Source organism: Narcine bancroftii, chromosome 8 (genome assembly GCF_036971445.1).
Source record: "Narcine bancroftii isolate sNarBan1 chromosome 8, sNarBan1.hap1, whole genome shotgun sequence".
In the NCBI taxonomy this organism is placed as follows: Eukaryota; Metazoa; Chordata; class Chondrichthyes; order Torpediniformes; family Narcinidae; genus Narcine; species Narcine bancroftii.
This window is the reverse complement of record NC_091476.1, coordinates 6703997-6729351: the sequence shown is the minus strand read 5'-3', so window position 1 is coordinate 6729351 and position 25355 is coordinate 6703997. Positions and strand designations below refer to the sequence as shown.

Sequence of the window (25355 nt, the reverse complement as noted above, 5' to 3'; positions counted from 1 at the left end):
CAATAGCCAATCACATGTTGTTGTAGTCTGGCACACTGACCTTAGCCAGGCTAGACCTCAGCTCTCAGACACCTCTTCTTACTTGCGCCTTGAACTGAACCTCACCAAGAAACATCAGGCCACTCTCTCCTGGGCTATCTCTGATCGCATCACTTCCAGTCATCTCTCTCTCCCACAACCTCTAACCTCATTGTTTTCCAACCCTTTTTTGCCCAGTTCTACCTCCTACTCATGATCGCCAAACCTATCTGCTCTGGTAGATCCATTGCCTCCATGTGCTCCTACCCCTCTGAACTGGTATCATCTTACCTCAGCACTATTTTGTCTCCCTTGGTGCAGTCCCCTCCCACATGCAACCAGGATACCTCAAATACTCTCCAATACTTCCACAAATTTTAATTCTCTGGGCAGGACTGCTTCATTGTCACCATGAACATCCAGCTGCTATATATTTCCATCACTCATAAAGAAGATCTCAAGGCTTTCTACTTCTTCCTGAATAATAGACATAACCAGTTCCCTTCCATCACTCTCCTCTACCTTGTCCTCATCCTCAATAACTCCAACTTGACTTTCTCCAGGTCAAAGGGATAGCCATGGCTGTCTGCATGAGCCTCGGCTATGCCTGCCTTTTTGTTGGCTATGTGGAGCAATCCATGCTAGAAGCCTGCAAGGCCCCTCAATTCTTCCTCTACTACATAGATGACTACATTGGTGCTGGCTCCTGTTCACATGATGAACTTGTCAACTTTATGCATTTTGTTGCCAACTTCCATCCTGACCTCATATTCACTTGGTCTATCTCTGGTAACCCTCTGTGCTTTGTTGATCTCTCTCCATTTCTGGAGAGAAATTATCTTCAGACATCTTTTATAAACCCGCTAACTCTCACAGTTATCTGAACTACACCTGTTCCCAACCTGCCAACTTAAGGATTCTATTTCTTTCTCTCAATTCCATCGTCTCTGCTGCATCTGCTCCCAGGATAAGAATTTCCATTTCAGTTCTTCCGAGATGTCCTCCTTCAGAAAATGTGGATTCCCCTCTTCTAGCTTCAACTCAGCCCTTACCTGCATCTCCTCTGCTTCCAACACATCTGCCCTTGGTCTCTCCTTCCGCTCACCCCCACCCCCACACCCAACACACAGTTTTTCGCTTGTCCTCACCTACTACCATCCAATAAATCATTCTCTGCAATTACCACCATCTATAATACAATCACACCACCAGGTATATCTTCCCCTCCTCTACCTTCTATGCCTTCCATAGTGATAACTCCCTCTATGACTCCGTCATCCACTTCTCCTTTCACACTAATCATCCCCTTGGCCATCTCCCCTTCTCCCCTCCCTTACCACCATTCAGGGCAGCAAACAGTATGTCCAAATGAAGCAACACTCCACGTGAATCTGCAGGGATCATCTACTGCCTCCTCTACCTCAAAGAGACCGAACGCAGACCGAGAAGTTGCTTCACCTTTGTTCTGTCCACTGCAACAACAAGAACCTCAGTATTACACCCCATTGCCATGTCTGTCTGTCGCCTCATGTGCATGTTGGGGTCATCCAAAAATTGGAAGGACAACACCCAGCAGACTCCAACCAGACATCATCAGCATCGATTTCTCCAATTTCTGTTAGCCCCCTCCCCCAGTCTCTCTCTTTACCTCATCTCTCGAGCTCTCTTCCTCCTCCAGCACCCTTCTCCTATCAAATAAATATTTTCCTTAGCCCCTCTGCCCTCTCCCACTATCATTTCTCATCCTCATTTTGTATTCACCTATTACCTCACTTATCAGGTTTCAGATTTATTTATTCATGACATCGCATACAACCCTGACTAATTGGTAATGCAAAATAACTGTACACGGCGTAAACATGTAAACAAAGAACTGCCAAAAATACAATGAACATACAAACAAACTGACCGTGCAACATAGATTAAAAAAGTAAATCAATGAAGTGCAAAAGTAAGAGACCTTCAATGAGTCCCTGATAGAGTTGGTCATTGAGGAGTCTGATGGTGGAGGGGGAACAGCTGTTCCTGAACCTGGGGGTGCAAGTCTTGTGGCACCGATACCTCTTTTCTGATGGCAGCAGTGAGAACAGAGCATGTGCTGGGTGGTGTGGGTCCTTGATGATCGCTGCTGCCCTCTGATGGCAGTGTTCCCTGTAGATATACTCAATAGTGGGGAGGGTTTTGCCTGTGATGTCCTGGGCTGTGTCCACTACATTTTTGAGGATTTTACACTCAGGGGTATTGATGTCCCCATACCAGTCTGAGATGCAGCTAGTTGGCACCGTTTCCATCACACCTCTGTAGAAATTTTCCAAGGTTTCTGGTGACATACCAAACCTCCACAAACTCCTGAAGCAGTGACGTACTTTCTTCATGATGCCATTAATGTGTTGGGTTCAGAAAAGATCCTCGGAGATAGTGGCTCTCAAGAACTTAAATTTGCCCACCCTCTCCACCTCTGATCCCCCAATGATCACTGGATTATATAACCTCTGGGTTTGCATTCCTGAAATCAGCAATCAGCTCCTTGATTTTCGTTGTTGTTGGAGAGAGAGAGAGAGAGAAAGAGAGAGAAGAGGGATATCTGTGTTATTTATACGGATGGGTGCATCATTCAGCCAATTTTTCAATCTCCATCCTGTATGCTGACTCATCACTCATTGGCAAATTTGTAGATGATGTTGTTGACGGACCGACCCACAGAGTCATAGGTGCAAAGTAAGTAGAGCAGGAGTCTAAGAACACAGCCCGGTGGTGATTCGGTACTGATGGAGGTTGTGAAGGAGATGTTCTTCCCAATCCTCACTGAGTGTCGTCTGGAGGTGAGGAAATCCAGGATTCATTTACATTATGTTCCTTCCCCTTACACTTCCTCCCTGCCAACCCCTCCTTTTAATTCAGGTGTCTTCTTGATTTTTGGATCTCTAAAGAAGGGCTCAGGCCTGAAATGTTGACTGCCATTTACTTTTGATGGATGCTGCATGACCTGCTGAGTTTCTCCAGCACTTCTGTGTACTGCTTGTGACCCTAGCATATTACCACATATTTGTTTTCCATTATTCTGAGAGCATTTAAACCACAATGCAACCATGCTCCTATGTTTCATTGCTGGAATAATAATCTAGACACCTTGATCTGGAGGTCATCACTTAGGAGGGAAGTTATTGGAAAATGTTCTGGGCATAAGTAACTACTATAGCTTTATCAAATGCAGATCTTGCCTGACCAATCTGATTAACCTTTTTGAGGAGGTAGCAAAGTGTATTGAAGATGGAAGTGCAGTAGATGTGCTTTACATGGACTTCAGTAAGGCCATCAAAATGTTGGTACAAAGGATTAGGGCCCATAACATCTTTGGCAAATTGAATCCAGAATTGGTTTGGCAATAGGAGACAGAGGGTCCTGGTAGAGAAATGTTGTGTTTAGATTCCTATGACCAGTCGTGTTCTATAGGGAGCAATGCTGTTTATAATAGATGAGAATTATTTGGATGTAGATATAGGATGCATGGTCCATAAGGCACAAAGGTCAGTGGAGTTTAAGCTACAGGGTAATAGTGATGTATTGGTGAAGTAGGCTGAGAAATGGCAGAAGGAGCTTAATCCAGATAAGTGTGAGGTGATGCAGTAATGAGGCTAGGGCATCCACGAAGGTCCTATGGAGTATTGAGGAAGAGGGGGACCTTGGCATGCATATAATGATCCTTGAAAATGGCAGCCCTGGTAGATAACATAGTAAAGAAGACAAATGAGTTGGTACCTTTCTTCAGTCAGGGAATTAAGCACATTAACAAGGGTTTATAAAACAGTGGCCAAACCAGAGTGGAGTACTGTGTGCAGTTCTGATCATCTCACTGCAGGACAGATGAGATAATGCTGGAGAGGATGCAGAAGAGATTGACCAGGATGTTGCCTGGAAAATGGGATTAATATAGATAGGTGAAACACAAAAGCCTGTAGATGCTGTGATTGTAGTAAAAACAAATACTGGAGGAACAGCAAGTCTTGTAGTGTCCATAGGCGCACCCTGAGACCATCTGCAAATTGGAGGAATAGCACATCGTATTCTCTCTGGACACCCTCCTACTGGGTGGCATTAACATTGATTTCTCTGGTTTTCATTAGCTCTCCCTCTCTTCCCCTCTCTCCCCCTCCCTCCCCCTCTCTCCCTCTCTCTTCCCCTCTTTCTCCCTCTTTCTCCCCTTCTTCCCCATCTCTCTCCTGCTTTCTCCCTCTTCCCTTTCTCCCCTCTTTCTCTCTCTCTCTCTCCCCCTCTCTTTCTCCCCTTTTCCCTCTGTCTCCTTTCCCCTAGCTCTGTTTCTACAGAGCTGTAAATAAACTCCCAATTCCCCAATCAATTCTCACCTTTCCTCTCTCTCCTGAATCCTGTCTATATCTAATTAACACCTTTTGTCTGTTGGTCTGTACTCATCCCCTGCCCTTTCTTCCCTTCTCCCTAGCCTTTTAATTCAGGCACCTGCCTGCAGTTTACTCATACCTTGAAGAAGAGCTCAGGCCCAAAACATCGGTAATATATCTTTATCTTCTATGGATGCTGCGCGACCTTCTGAGTACTTCCAGGATATCTGTGTTATTGATACAGATGGGTACCCACTAGTTGGCATGGATATGACAAGCCAAATGGCCTCTTTCCATGCTGAATAAGCCTCTGTTTCTATCAAGACAGATGGGAAATTTACATTTGGTGAATGAATTACATCAAAAATGGTGAAAAGGCAAAAATAACCACTGAACTGTAGTTGAAACATTCTTGATCCATCTATGTCTTTTAAGAAAAGAAATTTGCTACCTTCATTCATTCTGAATGACACATGGGATCATCCTTTACACAATCCTAGTGAACCAATCAATTCAATTGTAATTGGGAGGACCAATTGTCTTGGGTAAACTTATACCTCTCATTTTGATCGTTTTAGATTGGTCACTGTGTTTGAGCTACCGAAAGAAAATAGACACAGTTTATACAAGGCTTTATTACTAAATTTAAAGCTGAATTCACATTACAATATGCAAGCCCTTCCCAATTATACTTATCAATGCCTGGACTGGTCCCAACTGCCGAAGCGAGAGCAGCTTCTCCACCTCCCTCGACTGGGACGTTAGCTGGACTCTTGAAGTTCTTCTTCTTGCTGAGAGATGTTGCCACCTCTTGGAGAGTCTCAAACTTCAGCAGTGGGACCATTGCTTATATTACCCAAAAGTTGTTTACTTCAGATCTTATCTCTTTGAACAAATGATTTAATTATCTTCAAGGTCTCCTGACAGTCTGCGACCAACAAAAGACAACTGCATCTCTTGACCTCATGGTGGAAGTTGGATAATGTCTATTGATTCATATTCAACTGCATCCTGGGCCCCATAGTGGAATTTAGGTGTGTCTACTAAATATGCATCCTGGGCCTCATAGTGGAATTTAGATTATGTCTTCTGATGCAACTGCATCCCTTCTTCCATCAGCTGGTCTAGATCCTCCATTACACCAATTAATGTCGATGGTGCCCAAATCTAATAAACAAAAGTAGCTCCCTTATTTTAAACCTTAGTGCATGACCATGAGGCAGTCTGTCATTGACAATTCGTGCCTAACATTGGGTTAAGTTCTGCTCCAGTGACAGAACAAATGGAAACGCAGGAACGCGGTGGAACAGTTTGAACTGAACACAGTGATGAAATTACAGGAAATGCAGAAATTTTGTGCTCCATGCTCCTGATTCTAATCTTTTGCAGCTTTAGAGATAAAACAACATAAGAAAAGGCTGACCAGGATAGTGGTCATTGGATGTGGATATTATTAGGATTTATTAGCTAATCCTCCTTCAACTGATTGACTGGCCATTCATTAAGACCACACATTTCAGCTCATCTTTTCTGAAACAATCTTTTGATACAGATCTATTGTATTTAATCAACTGAATTTAAATTCCTTGTAGTCTGAACTCATAAATGCAGATCAACAATGCAACATAACGAGAAAATGCTGAGAATTCACCATCAATTCAGCCTTTATCCTCATCTCCTCCATTTCCTGAATCCTGGGTCCCTCCACTCTTAGATGCAGCAAGAACTGGATTTTCCTTGTCCTCACCTACCACCCTACCAGCATCCGCATCCAACATGTTATCCTCCAAAATTTCAGTCACCTCCAACATAATCCCACCACCAGCTCATCTTCCTGTCTCCTCTGCTCTCCACAGGACCACTCCTTTTGTGACTTCCTTGTCTACTTACCCTTTTCCACTAATCGCTCCCTTAACTCCTTCCCCTCTGACTACTGGAAATGCAACACTTGCACCCTAATCCTCACCGCCCCTCAAGACCACAGCGCTGCTCCGGTCAGGCAATGCAGTTCCAGGTGCTCCCCCCTCCCGGCTCAGCGCTGCTCCGGTCAGGCAATGCAGTTCCAGAAGTTCCCCCGCCCCCTCCCGGCTCAGCGCTGCTCCTGTTGTGGCTGTCTCTTCATTGGAGAAACTGGACGCAGACTGAGAGATCATTTTGCTGAGACTGGGAGAACTAGTGCTCCGTCCATATCAATAACAGAGAACTCCCAGGGCCAAAAATTTCAATTCTGCGCCACATTTCCATGCCAACGTGTCTATCCATGCACTGCCAAACCAGGGCAACCCATAAATTATAGAAAAAAAACATCTAATATCCTATCTGGTCACTCTCCAACTGGATAGCATTAGCATCAACTTCTCCAGTTTCTGCTAGACCACTCCCTGTTTTCCCTCCCTTCCCTATCCCTCTGCCTCCTTTTCTCCAGCACTCCACCTCTTCCCTCTCCATTCACAAAGCGATCCCCCAATTTCTCTTGTGCCCTCACTCCCTCATTACCTCTTGCCTGTGAGCCTGTGCTCCTCCCCCTCACCATTTTGTTCAGGCACCCACCTACATTTTGCTCAAACCTTGATGAAGGGCTCAAGCCTGAAAAGTTGGTTATGTACCTTTATCTTTGCTATATAAGGTACTGTACTGTGGATTGTGCAAGGTCACGTTTCTTCTCTGTCTGGAACCTATTTGAAGTTACATCACCTGCCAATCAAGGTTGGACTCTGCCTACTGATTAGTGCACACCTGACCATTGGCCCCTTTAATTACCTTGTGATTACGTGGACCGGACCTTCCATACTATAAAGCCCACCACATGCAGTATCTCTTCCTCTTTTGCTCTTCAGTCCTGAGACGAATCCTGCTCTACTCCAGGTCACAAATTGTGGACGACGCTGGAAGAGCCATTGGTAAGGTGTGCACCATACAGAGATCAGGGCTGTTAGATAGCATTGGAGCATTGCCCATGTTAGACAAGGAATGGCAGGCAGCATATTGTAATCCTTGGTTGTTATGTCTGTACACAGTTGCTAGTATTGGTGGTGTAAAGTCTGATGTGACTGATTATGCTGTGTTTTGTGACTGAGAGTACGAGTGTGTGTTATCCCTGTTGCAATCCCCTTACATGTGTTTTCCTAAAGATCTTTCCTGTGTTTAGCCTGTGTCCAGACTTGTTGCTCTTTGAACCCACCGAACCTTTTCCTTCCCACACGACAGGTATGCTATGTGACCTGCTGAGTTTCTCCAGCATTATGTTTTTATCTCAATCACTGCATTTCAGACTTTTGTGTTTCGCTCTGAGAAAATTCTGGAATTATTCAGCAAATCCGGTAGCATCTGAGAAGAGAGAAGCAGAGCCAAGGTTTCAGTCACAGACCCAATGTCAGAAGTGGGGAAAAGAGAAAGCCGGCAGTATTCAAAATTTGCAGTTCCTGTAACCATCCGTGTGAATGGTTTGTTGCCTTTAATAGCAAGAGGACATGAGTGCAAAAGCAAAGATGTTTTGCTGCAACTCTTCAGGGGTTTGAAGAGGCCAAATCTGAAATGTGGATGCAGTTTTTCCTCTCCTAGTCTGAGAAAGAACATCCTTACCATGGAGGGAGTGCAACAAAGGTTAACTAGACTGTTTCCTGGCTGGGTTGATAAATAAGGGTGTGATGATAAGGGGGGGGTTGAGCTGATTTCGCCTACATTCACTGGAGTTTAGAAGAATGAGTAGTGATCTCATAGAAAATTTGAACAGGACAAGACGGGCAAGGCATAAGAAGGGGAGAAAGGGGGGAATTCCATGAGAGTTTCAGATTTTTGAGCCGTGGGTCACAACCTATTTAGAACATAGATCAGGAGAAGTATTTTCATCCAGAGGGTGCTCAGCCTGTGGTGAATCCTTGCAACAAAGGTTAGTGGAAGCATCATTAAATATATTCAGCAAGGAGGTCGATATGCAAGGCACTAGTGGATATGCAAGGCACTAGTGGCGACTCACAGTTCGGCGGGCAGCAACCTCCTTTGAAGAAGAGCGCAGAGCCCACCTCCCCTGCAACCGCTGCAACTGTGTCTGCCTGTCCCGCATCGGACTTGTCAGCCACAAACGAGCCTGCAGCTGACGTGGACATTACCCCTCCATAAATCTTCGTCCGCGAAGCCAAGCCAAAGAAGAGTGGATATAGGGAGGTGGCAGAATCAGTGTGGTGCAACCATTCTCAAAGGGGGCCCTATGTACCCCCACAAAAACAGGGGCCACAGCACGTTTAAGTAAAAGCCTGGTTTTCTTTTCACCTCACATGACATTTTTAATGCTTTTTATATAGTTGGTAAGTGAGAAGTACGTAAGAAACCAAAACTTGACTGCTTCACAGGGAAGGGGATCCATAAACTTTGAGCAGAGACCTAGGTGCTCATAACTGGTAAACAGGTTGAGAATGGCTGGCTTTGTGGACTGTATGATCTGCCATGCCCATGTTGAATGGTGCAAGGGCTGAAGCGCCTAATCCTGCTCCTATTTTTGGTGGTTACGTATTTCCGTGTAACAAGCAGGAAACAGGATAACGCGCTCTAATGGTTTCTAGCCACAAAGCCTGCGGTGTGGAGCCAGCAGGGTTGCAAAAATGAAGTGTAGTCAAACTGTTCTGAGGCTTCCTGTTTATTGAAAAAGCACATCATGCTGGAAAAACAAAATTGCGATGAGGCTTTGGCTCGTACCAACAGGTTTTCTAGTCTTCAGCCTTAACCACCATTCACCTTATCTTCAGAACCATGGCAAACAAACTTCTGTTGGGTGAGGAACAGGAGCTTTAAATGTTTCATTTCTAACACTGTTTTCATCTGTTCCACAAGACAGCATCTAAGTAATGAATGGATGGGATTTACCTTCATATTATCAAGGGCAATATGCAAATAGAATGAAAATCTTACTTGCTACAGCTTGCCATGTAGAAAAATCACAGAAACAGAGATTTAAGTTTAATTAGCGAATAAGAAGAGAAAAGAAGATAAGAAATGTAAAATAAGAGAGAAAGATATCATAAATATTTAGAGTTTGCTAGCTTAGTTATTGACTTCATTCAATACAGTGAACAATTGGTTTCTGGATTTCAGTCGGTTGGTTTCTGGTTACTGTATTAACGAGTCAAAGGACAAAGAGCTAATGCAGGAGAACCGTGTGAGGAAGAAGTTCAGCCATGCTCTTGCTGATGGTGAAAGATTCCTGCTCATATTCCTCATGTTGTAATGTTTCCAGACCGAGCCTTATCAATCCCATCCTTTTGCATATCTATAAAGCATCATTTCCCTTTTCTCTTCCCTTTTTCTCTGCCTCTTCAGTTCCTCAGCTGCATCCCCATCCTCTTCTTCTGAATCAGAATCAGAATTTTTGCCATGAACGTGTCACGAAATTTGTCGTTTTGCAGCAGCGTCAGAGAGCAAATATTGCGCTCAAATTACATTTTAAGATAAATAAGTAAATTGGTGCAAAAATGAGGCAGTGTCTGTGGTTCATTGATTATTCAGGAATCTGATGGCAGCGGGGCAGAAGCTGTCCTTGTGCCACTGGGTATGTATCTTCAGGTTCCTGTACCTCCTTCTTGATGGTAGCAGAGGTAGCAGGGCATGGCCTGGGTGGTGAGAAGCCACTTTCTTAAGACACCACCTCTTGTAGATGTCCTCGATGGAGTGGAAACTGATGCCAAGATAGCGCTGGCCGAGTTCAAAATTCTCTGTAGATTTTTTCCTGTCCTATACATTAGCACCTCTGTACCAGACAGTGATGCAACCAGTCAGAATGCTCTCCACAGTACACCTGTAGAAATTTGCAAGAGTCGATGAGGACTGGCTTGTGTTCTCCTGATTTCCTCTTCCTGAAGTCCACTATCAGCTCCTTGGCATTGCTCACGTTGAGTGCAAGGTTGCTGTTGTGGCACCACTCAACGAGCTGATGAATCTCCCTCCTGTACGCTTCTCTGAACATTTTATTAAGTAGGATATCCAATCCTGAATGCACTGCAGAGGCGAGTTGGGTTTCTACAATGACAAGAATGAGGGTTGTAACATAACTATAAATGATGTAGCCTTTGTTCCATACCAAATGTTCTCTCTGGTTCCATCTGCACTTTTTGTACTGCAATTTATTTAATGTGTTATGCACAAGTTCCTTGTCACAAGGTGTAATATTACACAAAATTGGCTTTAGTATTCCATAAGGCACCATCAGCACAAATTGCCCGGCACCCCTTGCAGCCAGAGAAAGAGAAGCAAAGAGAATCCCCCCAGAATCACTGAGGGTTCATAGGTTCACCTCAGTGCTTCCACAGCCTCCGCAGCCACAAAGAACATCGGCAACCCGAGCTCCAGATCCAAACCTGGAGGTTTAACTGGTCTACGCACAAAACAATCTCTTTGGTAAATGTGACAACAATCTTGAACTTTTTAATAAGTGAATGTGCTTGTAACATGCAGCTTGTTCACAAATGATAAATGATACTAATTAATTAATATTTCAGAGAGATTTGTGTCAGTGCGATTCAATGTATACAGAACATTTTGATACAGTCTCTTTATTGAAGATGGCTGAAACTCACAGCTAATCTCTGTCATGGTGCAAATACATGCAGTGTCATTGGTTAACTCAGTTAATGTTGATGAATCTTCAGGAGGACTAGCTCAATGGAGGAATCAGAATCAGGATTTATTGTCATGAACAAGTCATGAGATTCGGTGTCTTGGGGCAGCATCAGAGTGCAAACATTCATATTATAATCATCTTAGAACATTACTATAAAAAATAAATAAATATGATACTGCACTGAAAGAAAGGCAGTGTCTTTGGTTCATTGATTATTCAAGGATCAGATGGCAGCGGGGAAGAAGCTGTCCTTGTCCCACTGAGTGGTTGTTTTTAGGCTCCTGTACCTTTTCCCTGATGGTAGCAGAGTGAAGAGGGCATGGCCTGGGTGCTGGAGGTCTTTGAGGATAGAGGCTGCTTTTTTAAGACACTGCCTCATGTAGATCCTCGATGGAGTGAAGTCTGGTGTCTGTGTGGTTGCAGGCCAAGTTAACAACCCTCTGAAGTTTATTCTTGCCCTGACAGTTGATGCCTCCATACCAGGCACCAACCAGTCAGAATGCTCTCCACGGTACACCTGTAGAAGTTTACGAGAGTCTTCGGTGTCATACCAAACCTCTTCAGACACCTCACAAAGTATATAGCTGCTGGCGAGGCTTCTTTGTGAATGCGAAGGAGTTGGGCACCGTGCTAGCATCCCTAGATAAACCCTGAGTTACCTAGCAAGGATATCTGCAGATGCTGGGGTCAAGTCATGACGTGTCCAGAGTAAAAGGCAATCAGCATTTCTGACCTGAGCCTGTAATCAGAATTCCCAACAAAGGGCTCAGGCCTGAAACATCTCCCTTTTAAGTCCAATGGATGCTGCATGACCTGCTGAGTTTCTCCAGGACTGTACAAAATAACAAGAGGAATAGATTGGGCAAATTCAGAGCCTTTTCCCAGGGTTGGGGATTCAATCATGAGTGATGTAGGTTTAAGGTGAGGGGAACAGATTTAACAGGAACTTAAGGGATAAATATTTTACATGGAGGGTGGTGGGTGTATAAAATGGGCTGTCAGAGATGGTGGATGAGGCACGTACTCCTGCAAAGTTTAAGAAAAAGAATTGGACAGATTCATGGGTAGGATGGGTTGACAGGAATATGGGCCAAACACAGGTGGGTGGGTCAAGGATAAGTGGAACAATTTGGACAGCGTGCACAGGTGGGGCTTGTGTCCATGCTGTGTGACTCTATGACTTGTGTGTAATCCAGCAGAATGCTACAGTGGGTTAAAACCTGAAATAAAAGCAGAAAATCTGCATCTGTTAATTTCAAGCTCAGAATGTTCATCAGCTGTAAGGACAGAGACCTTAGATGAAGTTAATGGGAATTGAATGAAGAAGCCCCCTTCATGAGAGTTTGACTTTGAGACAGAAACATGCAATGGTTTTGTCGAAACGATTATTATCAAGGCAGAGCTTGTTGAATTCTTGTGTTACAGGATATGGAACTTGTGGTTAGTTGCAGTGGAAAATTTGCTTGGGGTCTTGATTGATATCTAAGGGTGGGAATAACATTCAGTGTTTATTTTAAGACAACTTTAGCATGCAGCTTTTCAATCAACTGAAAAGTCAAGATTCACACAGAGAATGGACAGCAAAACATAAAGGTCTATATAAGTATTTCCGTGGTCTGGACAAAGGTCATTTCTTTTTAAATTATTTTTATTGATATTTAAAATATAAACAATTGAATGGTACAATTATACAATGTGCCACAAAATTAGAAAAAAAATTACAATTATGATCATAATTAAGGAATCCAGAGCACATTCTTGACAATAAAATAAAGCATATAAGCAACAAATAAAAATAAAGGTAAAATAAAAGGAAAAAAGGTTTTAAAATTTCAATACCCCTTCCTCTAAGGAGGGTTGAAAATTAACATGTATGAATCAAGTAACGGCTTCTTGGAGATGGACAACTCAGTGCCAGAATTCTAGAACAACACTAAATCTGGAGATTATCATCCATAAATGAGCCCCATGTCTTTTGGAATTTAATATTTGAATCCTTAATAGGATATCTAATTTACTTTAAATTTTTGCAAGGTATAATATTGTTTAGCCAATGTGCATGTGTAGGCAGGGTATTAGCTTTCCATTTTATCAATATTGCACAGGTCATTTCAAACAAAAAGTTTTATTTTAAGGACATAGTTGTTGATTTCTAAGAGTAACCCGAACCAATATGGCAAAAGGTTGCCCTAGCATGGAATGAACACATTTTTGTATATTTTGGTCCCTACTTTATCACTGAAAAGTATGCTTAGTGGCAAAACATCTCTAGCCCAGAGCATTTCTATTGCAGGACAACCAGTTCAGTAACTCATTCCAATTGTGGCCAATCTCTGTAATCATCCCACAGTTTCTGCTATAACTACTCAATGAAATGGCAAGAATGGTAGTGTAAAGAAGTAGGCGTCTGGGATAAGCTCAGTCTTTTACAAGAATAAAGACCATTTTGAAGGAGGGAGAGATACAGGTGTGTTAACCAACAGATTGTGAGATCTTCTTGTGATTTCACAACTGTGAACAGACCTCAAGTGCTTCAAACTTCCTGTGGCGTTACGTTAAATCAGCAGTTGTTCTGACTGATAAATGTTATCTTTTGAACAAAACATACAATGGATCCAGCAGTGCTGTGATGCAACTGCGTGGCATCTTTCTCTGTGCTAGTTATTTTGTGCAGACTTTGGCATCAGTGATCTTGTTTGCACTAAGCCTTGGTAAAAATTCATTATTCTTTTTAAGCTGTCTGAGATTTGACATATCATTGAAAAGTCCCTCCATCCTCTACAAGTGCACTGCGGAAAGTATGTTGACTGACTGCGTCACAGTCTGATTTGCAAATTTGATTGCCCAGGAATGCTGAAAGCTCCAGAAGGTAACAAACACAGATAGGTCCGTCACAACTCGAACCTCCCACCCACTGAATACACCTATGAGAGGCACTGCCTCAAGAAGGCAGCCAACATCATAAAGGATCCCTGGTTACAATTTTTTCTCACTGCCACCTTTGGGTAGAAAGAATCGAAGCTTGAAAGACCAGTGCCTCTAGTTTCAAAAACATCTTCTTTCCAACAGTTGTCAGGCTTTCGAACTTCCATTTGTTACACTGATCAGGGACCGTTGCAACACCACAAAAGGACTGCACTAATGGAAAGTCAACTTGTTTGCCCTACAATAACTGAATTTTTATGAGCTATCTTATTTTCTTTTTAAATTCAATTAAGTATATTATTTTGTAGTTTTTGTTTTAAAAACAAGTACCTATTTGGTCACAGCGAGTAGGGAATGGGTGCAGTTCAGAGGAGATTATAAAATTCAACACAACTGGAAATTTGGATGTGCACAAAAATAATTTTATAACAGAAAATGAAACATTTTAGATGGGCAGTAAATTAGATTTACAGAGGCAGTTCTGCGGAATAGAATTGAAATACAGAACAATTGTTATTTCAATGAATGGGATAACATGGCCTTCTGTTCAAGGTATCATTCTCCCAATGAATTATAAAGCTTCCTGGACAACTAAAACTGGAAATCTGTGCAAGGTAGATTTTCTTATCCAATGCATCAAAAGAAATAAAACCTTGGATTGACTGTCTTTTTCATGACTGTTGAACTTTTCAAAGCACTCTAGTTAAAGCACAACAGCAACTGCACTTCCTGAGAAGACTGAAGTGGTCAAAGCTACCGGCCACCATCATATCAACCTTCTACGGGAGCCCTATTGAGAGCATCCTGGTCAGCTGCATCACCGTGTTGCTGTAGAGAGATGGATCCACTGGACCATAAGAGTGACAGAGAGGATCACTGGGGTCTCCCTCCCCCCCATCAACATGATCTACCGGGATCATTGTCCCACAAAATTGTTAAGGGCTCTTTCCTGCCCGCACATAGCATCTTTCAACTCCTTCCGTCGGGAAAGCAAAACAGGAGTATCAGAACCGGCACCATCAGGTTGACAAATAGCTTCTTCTTGTGGTCAGTGAGAATGCTGGACGACTGAATAAGCTGTTCATACTCACCACCCGAGACCATTCTGTTTATGAAACAATATTTATTTATACATTTATATTTATATATGTGTATATTTGTCCGACATACGTATCGCTTGTCTTATATATGTCATGTCTGGTTGCGTCTACATCCTTTTTGCACCGGAGAACACTGTTTTGTTGGGTTGTACTTGTGCAATTGGATAGTAAATAAATTTGAACTTGAACTTGATAAACCACTATTGGTGCTAAAGGAACGAGAGGCTCCCAAGTAGAATGAAGCAATTTCCCAGGTAATGAGGCAATTACCAGATCATTTGAGTGCTGTAATTTAAGGGACTAACATTGGCCTGAACTTTGTGGGTTACTCATGTGTTCTACCTCAAAATAGGTCACATGTCAAGCAGGGTGTCACTTGTGATGGTGCACACCTCCGTATAGAAGTACTGCACTTGATTTCTGCTCTGATCAAATCTTTAACCCAGATTTGAATCAGTGAGAGGAAAACATTTTCAAATTGCCCATTATATTCTAGTTCATTCAACTTAAATGGGGTAAAAAAAATCTGAGATTAGTTTTCCGACGCTATGCGTATAATTTATAAGGGTTAGGACATGACAGCTGCTTGTTTTAGAAAAGAATAATGATAATAATGAGATTATTGTCATCTACATTGTCCAATGTATGATATCAACCAGAAATTTAATTTTATAATCTCCACTTAACTGCACCTCTCCCCAAATGTCTATTGTGTAGTGCCTGTGAAGGAGTAGCAGCCCAATGAAGAGCTTTGACTGACTTGGTGAGAACATCAAATGAGAGATTGTGCATTTTGTGTATCTTTATTTATTACATAGGATAATGATACAAGTACAATGTAGAGCAACAAACATGTGTAATGCTGATGTCCTAAAAGAAGAAAACCAAGACAAAATAATCATAGGTTTTTGCAGTGAAATGTCAGAATCTAACAGAAATAGCCTGGGGCAAAAACAGAATTGTCAGTGATCTCTCCATGTGGAAGGTCAAGTTAACTTTCCTCATCTCAGCCCTAGTCTCAATTCAGATGAAATAACCAAACCACATGAGCAAACTGTTTCTGTGCCTTGTGGGGGAGTTGAAGATGGAATCGGCTTCCAATCAGCTTTCTGATTGTTGAACTTTTCAAAGCACTCTAGTTAAAGCACAACAGCAACTGCACTTCCTGAGAAGACTGAAGTGGTCAAAGCTACCGGCCACCATCATATCAACCTTCTACGGGAGCCCTATTGAGAGCATCCTGGTCAGCTGCATCACCGTGTTGCTGTAGAGAGATGGATCCACTGGACCATAAGAGTGACAGAGAGGATCACTGGGGTCTCCCTCTCCCCATCAACATGATCTACAATCTGCAATCAACTGTTAGCTCCATCTAACAGTTCAATTAAAAACCTTTTACAGTGCCAGTAGGACAAAGATTCACAACCCAGATTTAAAAAAAGGATCTTGAAAAATGGCAAGTGTGAAATGGTAAAGTTGGCATTTGAAAACACGAAGAGTGTTTTGCTTCAGCTCTCTGCACTTCACAACCATGGACCCCTGCTTGAAGCTCAACATCTGTTTGTAAGAAGAGAGAATTAATGAGGCCTTCTAGTTTGACTAGCCAAAGAAGGGGCATGGAAGGGTTTTAGAGAGGAAGAGGGAGAGCAAGTAGTGTGGCTGCACTCAACTTCTAGCTACAAATGAGTAAATGCTTATTAAATATTTAGTTGTAAAAAGCACTTTGTAAGTCTGTGAATGGTATCATAGAATTAAAGGTCTTTCAACAGTCATGGATTGGCAGTTGTAATCACACCTAGAAATGACACAAGGCAGAGGAAATGGTCACCACATCTACAGAACTGTTCTTACTTCTGATGGAAACCAAATTTTGTTCCCTGTGTGAGTTGAAAGTATATGTAGCTTTGGGCAATGTAATACTTCTCACAAGAGCTTTCATGTCTTTAATTAATCGTATGTCAAAAGGTTTTCTTCTTTCTTTCCTATTTATTGCACTGTTAAACCTTTTTTTTGTCACTGTAGGCATTTCAAAACTTGCTTATTCAGATTTGGCCACAGCTCCTGTCCCTTTATCAATGTATACATGCCGTTCTCCCATTATTACCAATATTTACCCATTTCACTTTCTATAATATGTAGGGTGAAGACTATGGAAGGCTAGAATTGCAAGGAAGAGAGAGGTTTAACATTTGGAGCATCCTCTTGGCTGCCTGCCTGGTTAGTGTGTGCTATTTTTTCAATCTCCAATCCTCTGTCTTAAGCTGTTTGTGGAAACAGAACAATTGCTTAAATCTGTGAACATTGTGAATTTTCTCAGTTTTTATTCAGTGCAAAAGGTTTCGTATGATGTCAGATTTAAAGCCCAGATGGAAACTCTGGACTCCAGTAATTTTGAGCATTTTATTCTAATTCTATAAAAGTGTTAACTGTAAAGAAAATATTGAAAAAAATAATTATTATAATTGTTAAAATTGTTGTTTCAATTTGCAGTTCTTTTAACCAAATCAGTTTTATTCATTTGAATGAGATGAAAAGGTATGACTTAGGAGTAGAATTTGGCCCATTCAGCCAATCGTGTCTACTCCACCATTCAATCAAGTCTACTCCACCATTCAATCATGTCTTCTCCACCATTCAATCGTGTCTACTCCACCATTCAATCGTATCTATTCTACCATTCAATCGTGTCTACTCCACCATTCAAATGGAAAACACACAAGTCGGCAGGCACTGTGGTTGAAGTAAAAACACAAAACGCTGGAGAAACTCAGCAGGTTAAACAGTGCCCTTTATATAGCAAAGATAAAGATACAGAACCAATGTTTTGGACTCGAGCCCCTCATCCAGGTATAAGCAAAATGAAACAATTTCCCATACCTTGATGAAAGGCTCAACCCTGAAATGTTGGTTATTTATCCTTACCTTTGCGATATAAAGGACACCGTTTGACCTGTTGACTTTCTCCAGCATTGTGTTTTTACTTCCGCCATTCAAATTATGGCGGATGTAATTTTCCTTTCAACCCCATTCTCCTGTTTCCTCTCCATTACCTTTGATGACCTAATTAATCAAGAACCTATCAACCTCTGCCTTAAATTACCCAATGACTTGGTCTCCCCAGTCATCTCTGGCAATGAATTCCATAGTTTCACCACCCTCTGACTGTAGAAACTTCTCCTCACTAGGACTATCAATCAAGATTGTTAACTTGGCATGAGGATTATAAATTGATCTACTTTTCCTGAAGACATTCAAAGTAAAAATGGGGGAATAGACCAAATAAAATTGTCTGCCTTTGGCCATTTGCCATGTTGCCCATTTTCTAATATGAACATCTCCTCCAATGACAACTCACCAAGCAATGGTTTATACAAAAGCAAATATTCTAAAATATTTTGAAATCCCTTTCCAGGTAGAAATTAAATTATCTTCAAATTGATAAACATAATTTTAAAAAGTGTAGCAGAGATTGAATTACAGAATTAAAAAAACATAAAATACAATGCTTTTGTTAATTTAACATCAAGTGGTATATTAAAAGCTGCAACAACTTTAAGTCACTTGTGACTTCATAACACAGTAACAATCAAATGACTCCAATGCTATAATGTTCAGGCTGCTGGTCTCTCTTTCTCTCTCCCTCTCTTTCTCTCACCTTTGATCAGTTCTTCCTCAGCCAGACTGGTGTTGTTACAACCTCAACAAAATATGAAACAAAACAAAAGAGAACTCTCAGATCAGTATCATATAAGCAAGCATTACATGCAAGCACGGCAATGATAAGGCACCTGTATGCCTTACTTTTGTGAATCAGACCAAACATTTGTGCTTTATACTTCGACTGCTTCTCACAGCTCATGATGTTGCTAGATGTATAAGCTGTGACCTAGTTCTGGAAGCACACAGCTTGCTATTTGATCCATTATGGTCTCACAATGTTTTTATAACAGGAAAGATCAAATTCTCTCCATTGAAATTATCATCATATTAAGTCATATGAGTGATTTCGCAGTCGGAAGCAGCAATTGGTTGCACTCACAGCAATATGTGGCTGGCCAACAGACTATTTAAACAAATACGTAGATGAAGATGATCAGATTTTCTGAACAGACAATGAATCACAGGCTCTACCTCACTTTCTCTTCCTTTTGCACTAATTTATTTATTTTAAAATGCAATTTATAGCAATATTTACACCTGTTACGCTGCCACAAAAATAATGAATTTTGTGATAGATTAGATGCGTTCAGCTAAGCAACTCTGGGCCAATGGACCCCACGGCTACAGTTTTCAATTGGAGCTCAGCCTTCAAATGCAGAGTGAAAAGTAAAGCAGTCATTCATTTATCCAGAAGCAAAATACAGTTGAGTCTGGAAATCTAAAAAAAATTAAAAACTAAAAATCTGAGGAAGGGAAGCCAGCTGACACATAATGTTTTTAAATCTGCACTTGAGAGATGAAATGAAAATACTTAGTTTCCCATAAAACTGAAGCATAAATGTAAAATGCTGGGAAAGGAGAAAGGGTCCATTGATCTCCAAAGGGGAAATTGGCTCTTTCTCTTTCAAAATATAATTGAACTTATTGAGATATATCCTTTTAATTCCTTCGCTAGAATCACTGCTTTCGACCCAATTGTTACTGAAATATTTTGCTTGAGAAAAATTGTCATTGGCCCATTTCCTTTGGAGTTATGAAACCGTGCACATAACAAGCCAATTAGGTACAATTAAAACAAAGGTTTTAAAACTTGTTCTTTCCACCCGCATCCCACCTTAAGCAATCCCTTACTAATCACAGAGCACTGATGGCATAGGGAATACTTTAGGTGGTACCTACTGCTTTCTACAAAATTTGTAATGTCAGAAAACAATATTGAAGGAGATGTGAATTTTGGATGAACCTCTCCATTATTGCCAGGACTCTTGACTTTCCCAGGGATCTTCATCCTTTCAAGCTGCTCATAGGACCCACCATGGAATCAACTCTGGATGGAATCTGGCGGGGATTCACTCACGATGCACACATTCTCATGGTAGCTTGTTTTGAAGCCTTCCAATGTGTCCTTTGAGACGCCAAGCCAATCCTGTAATGAGTAAGAGATTACAGAACACTGCAAAGTATTTGTGCTCTTTGCTTTAGTGTGCTGGAGTAACTAGATGATCCATGGTAAAAACTGTCTAACTTGCTCTTAGAATATTGAAGCTCCACCTGGTTGAACGATGGCTCACTACAATACTCATCCTATATTTCTGCTTTCCTTTTGCTCCAAGAATTTTGCCTTCCTCCACTTGCAAGTACATGTTTGTTCCAGTGGGTAATATTGATTTTTAAAAATCACTCATTCTCTCAAATCCAGCTCAATGAGACCAGTTGCAGTGACAGATGATGTTCCCCTGTTGATTCAGTTTGAGGACTTTATTGAGTGAGTATTCAACTCCAGGATTATTGGGAGAGCTCTATAATCCCACGGACACAGCAAGGATATAAAATCTGGAGAAAACATTCACCAAACTGAATGTAAAATAAAAACAGTGCATTCTGGAAATGTGAAATGTAATCTGAAAAATGTTAGACATCTCAAACAGCATCTGTGGAGAGAGAAAGAAGTGGCTTTGGGCTCAATGAAATACTCTTTATTTTTGGAGACCAGGAGAGTTGGCGATGGACCCTTTTGGTTAAATAATTGGGACATGGCATGGAGCAGAAGCATCTTGCCATGGACAGTTAAAATTGTGAGGGACTTTTCAGTCTGTGTTTAAGCCCCCACTTTTAGATTTATTATTGAATCAGCTGGCTGATTGAAGCAGGGATCTAGATGAGCAACAGCCTCCTCCTGCTAAAACTGAGAGTAGAGGTGGTGAGCCACTTTAATTCCATTTCCAACTTCAAAAAGGAAGATAACATCGCCTCCAAATCTCTTCAGACAACTTAAAAGGACCAGCGCACAATCTTGCCAGCATCAAGTGTGCTTTCAAAAATAATTGCTGTCCTCAGGAGACTGCTCAATTGAGTCCTGGTGTCCATAATGTCAAGGCTGCCCAATTAAAAATAGACAAAATGAACCTCAATAAATCTGTAGACTTTTGCAAAATGGATCTTTGAGAAAATATGGCAGTAGCATTCATGCTACGCGAAATGTTGAGGAAGAACGACACACACCAGTTGAGTCAAGGTCGAAGATTGATTTATTGCCCTTCCAGCTCTGTTTATATTCACTCCTGGCTGCTGACAACAGGTGACGACACCACAGTGCCAGACTCTGACTGGCTGGTGTTCCTACCATTGCCCACTGTTTCCCACTGTGCAAGTCACATGGGATAGCGACCGTTGGTCCCCACAGGGCCCTCGCAATAGCTGCATTCATTGGTCGTTTTGTGAGCCAAGTCGTGACTTGATTAGTGGGCCATTACAACAGCAATGAAGTATGAGACATCATAAGTTAATGGCAGAGAGAAGGATTGTACATCCCTTTGTAATGAATTGCTATTTTTCTGTACCCATAAAAACAACCAGCCTTCGTACCTGTGCAGTACAGAAAGCACATGCAATGGGTTCACTGATATTTGGGCAAGATATACTAAAAATTGTAGTATGTAGAGGAAGTTCCAAGTAGAATTTCAATTTCAATCATAATAAATGTTTCTCGGCATTGTGCAGTCTTGGGAAAAGTGAGTGCAAGTTCTGTCGTCAAATCTGCTGTCCCACAAACCACACTAAGATTTTTGTTAGTCACCCAGTTCAACATTAAGGAACAGCTGGTGGAGCTGCTGTATCATAGCTCCAGTGATCTGGGTTTAGTCTTGACATCTAGTGTTGACTATGTGGAGTTTACATGCTCTCCATGTTTCCCCTGGGTTCTTTGGGTTTTCCTCCCACTTTCCAAATGCTTGTGGGTCACTGGGATAATTGGCCACTGTAAATTGTAGGTGAATGGTGGACTCTGGGATGATTTGTTGGCAATAAAAAAAATTGAGACCACCATTGGACTAATGTAAATGGGTAGTTGGTTAGTAAAGGCTTGATGAGCCAAAGGGCCTGGATCCATACTATATGAATATGATCCACAGATTACTTTTCTACCATTAGTATGGTCTTTGGCAACATCCCAATGAACTTCGGGCAAGTTCTGATTCTTGATTTGATATTAATCTTCACAACTTCTAACCTACTAGCTTTACTTTCATAACAAGAAGGACTTGCAATGCAAAACGGGCTTGATTTTAAGAATCTAGAAAAGGTGCCGAGGTGATGTTTGAGATAGAGAACAACCATCACAGACCTTACAGATGAAGCAATTACACAATTGGAAAAAGTCTACATGTTTTCTTTCCATCTGCCCAATCTGGACCCACCAATGTTCCTACCACCTCTAGCAACACATTACTTCAACCCTACTCACATACACATTTTAATTCCCATCCTTCATATTTTCCATTTTGTTTGCTAATCAGACTTCTGACCATTGTAACTGCCAGCTAAGTTTATAAACTTTTCACTAAGTGCCCTGTCCAATTTGGAACAGGACCATACAGAGTGACAGATCTCAGTGATACTTCATGTTAAAAAGAAAATCAAATGAGGTGATGGTAAATGTACTACCATTGTTCTTAACATTCCTGATCAATGGCAACAATAAGTTGATGATAATTCTTACTCCAGTCACTATAATTGTCTCTTATAGAATTTGTTGGGGGTCACTAATTGTAATATAGCGGAAAATATCTTCTGCTCTTCAAAGGAGGAATCTTGGTGAATTTAAGAATTCTTCCCCTCAAGACAAATCATCGTCTTCCAAAGGTGGGAGAGAATTGAAGGGCTTATGGAGTTACATCCACAACAGCGTTCCTCAGTCACAATCTGAGTACAGCAGATGTTAAGTGAGCTGATCTAGGGAACTGGAGTCATCAAGTTGTACCAAACAGAAACAGGAGCCGTTGGCCCACCATGCCCACTTTGCCCACTTTACATTTTGACACTACTCTGATTTACCTGCATTAGGTCCAAAGCCTGCAATCCTTTGGTCCAATCCATAATCCTAAAATTCATCAGCTTCCAACTTATCTGAGAGGTATGCAGACATCTTTTTTCACTGGAGGTTTAAATGGACTCATCAAACTGCACATCAGAAAATAGCCACACAGGTATAATACTCAAAATATAAAGCCAAATTACTTACTGGCTTACTGCAAACATCAATGTTTCTCTAGCTTCCAATCTGTTCAAACTCTTCACCCACCCCCAACACTTCCACTTCATGGTCATGAAACACATTCAGTATTTTCCTACTTTAAAGAGTGAAAAAGGTCCATCATAATTCTCTGCAGAAGGCTGGGGAAGTTAAATCAAGGTATCATTTGGATAATAGTTCCACCGTTCCTTTCAGATTTGCAGCAGGCTATTATGAACTGAAATCCCAAGAGATGGAAATGATTTTGGTGAACTGTGTCTCCTTTCTTACCTGAAAATTTCCATTGTGATTGTTAAAAAGTGAGTCAAAATTTCTGCTTGGATTTGGAATCTTTGGGATGATGATTACCTTCAAACTGCAAGAAAGATGTCAGAAATTGGAGTAAGAAATTGGAGCAAACAATCAGACACTAAGTAGAAGGCACCATTAATAATTTTGATACCAAACCCAGGGTCAAAATGCAACTTTCCATTGAGTGTACACTCATTTCTCAGCTTGGCTTTCTACATCGACTGCCTAATGGAAGAGTTGATCTTTGTGAGGAAGGGCAGGATTTAAAATAACTGTGAAACTGCTCTTCTTCATATTCAGAGATAGCATGCTTTGCCCTCATTGATAAAGAGTGACTAAGGCCAGCTGTGAGGTTTTTATGAACTCCTGCTGAAGAACTGAATGTCGTTCAGTGTTCCTCAGTCGCAGTGATAATTGATCACAGCTTTACATAGAATGGCAGATGAAGACATTCATTTTATTACTCGTCCTGTGTATGTGGAATTGATCATTGGGCTGCATTGTCTGTTTCAATTTATGAGGACCAGGTTATTCTTTTTGGTCAATTCCATGGGATCAAGGATGGTGGTCCATTCTGATATTGTGCATTCCAATGTGTCTGATGAGGCCAAAGTGGGAACCACAAACTAAAGCATGACATTCATAAACAATCAACATCACTACAATGAATTATATCGAGGTTTACCAGACTATTGCCAGGTTTAGAGGGGATGAGTTATGGTGAGAGATTGGACAAAGTCTGTTTTCTCTGAAGCACAGGAGGCTGACGTGAGACCTGATCATGGTTTATAAAGTAATGAGAGGCATTGAAAGGGTGTACAATCATAATTGTTTCCCCTGGGGTAGATGTATCAGATGCTGGATGATATGTTTACGATGGTGGGGGGTTGGGGGGGTGGTGGAATGAGTTTAAGGGAAATGTGCTGGGCAAATATTTTACACAGAGAGTGGTGGGTGCTTGGAACAGTCTTCCGGAGCAGTGCTGGAAGCAGATACAATAGACCATGTAAGGGGCTGTAGAATAGATGCATGAATAAGAAAAGGATGGAGAGACATCTATCAAGTACAAGCAGCAGAGTTTTTAGTTTGATATGGACATCATGTTCACCACAGACACATAGAAGAAAGCAGAGACTGTACTTTCACACATTGCCTCAAAGGGCACAATAGAATCCAACACTTTCTGACATAACATTATTTGGCCCCTGCTGCTATTTACTTCTCTCTAAATTGGCACAGATACCAATAATGAATGTTCAGTATTCAAAAGGGAGTTTCTTCATTCATATTCCATGCGAAACAAAACCAATGCAATTTCCTACTTTATAGCAATGACTTAAATGTTGAAGTATTTAATTGGATATAAAGTTCTATGTGATGTACTTAGAACATATAAGGACTATTGTTTGTTTTTAGTAAAATAGTAGATACAGAGCAGAATATTTGGCACTTTAGACTTTGTCTGGTATCCATCCATTTATATTAGCTGATGGGTTGCATTAAAGACATACAATTTTCCATGACCAGTGCTCCACTTAGCTCTATTTGTGCAAGACTCTTAGCCCTAATGTTCCATGAATGGGATAACACTAGCAAATAAACAGTTTATAGATCTAGACAATGGCTCATTGCAAATGCATGGACAGATGTTTGTACCATGTTTGATTATCCCTCATCTCTTTTAACTGAAGGCCATTCAATGTATGGAGACTTGATGTAAACAGTGGCAAGGGAATGAAAGGTAGCTACAACAGTCCTCTGAATCTGACAGACATGGATAGATGAACAAGGAGATCAGGAAAACATAAAAGTGAGAAGGAAAAGAGTAAAGAGAAAATATGGAAACCAAGAGACAACGGAGA

At 41.3% G+C, this 25355-nt stretch overlaps 2 protein-coding genes across 2 annotated transcripts in view; one reads left to right on the top strand and one right to left on the bottom strand.

Annotated features, from left to right (window-relative positions):
- Positions 1 to 17402, top strand: part of LOC138740318 (cytokine receptor common subunit gamma-like) — a 100377-nt gene extending 82975 nt beyond the window's left edge. Inside the window, exon 8 of the mRNA XM_069892803.1 lies at positions 17151 to 17402. Within this exon, the coding sequence (XP_069748904.1) occupies positions 17151 to 17155 (5 nt within the window). The 3' untranslated portion in view covers positions 17156 to 17402. The remainder of the gene's footprint in view (positions 1 to 17150) is intronic.
- LOC138740316 (cytokine receptor common subunit gamma-like) overlaps positions 15796 to 25355 on the bottom strand; it is a 35116-nt gene continuing 25556 nt past the window's right edge. Inside the window, 3 exon segments of the mRNA XM_069892791.1 lie at positions 15796 to 16568; positions 18667 to 20097; positions 23473 to 23557. Of these exon segments, the coding sequence (XP_069748892.1) occupies positions 19741 to 20097; positions 23473 to 23557 (442 nt within the window). The 3' untranslated portion in view covers positions 15796 to 16568; positions 18667 to 19740.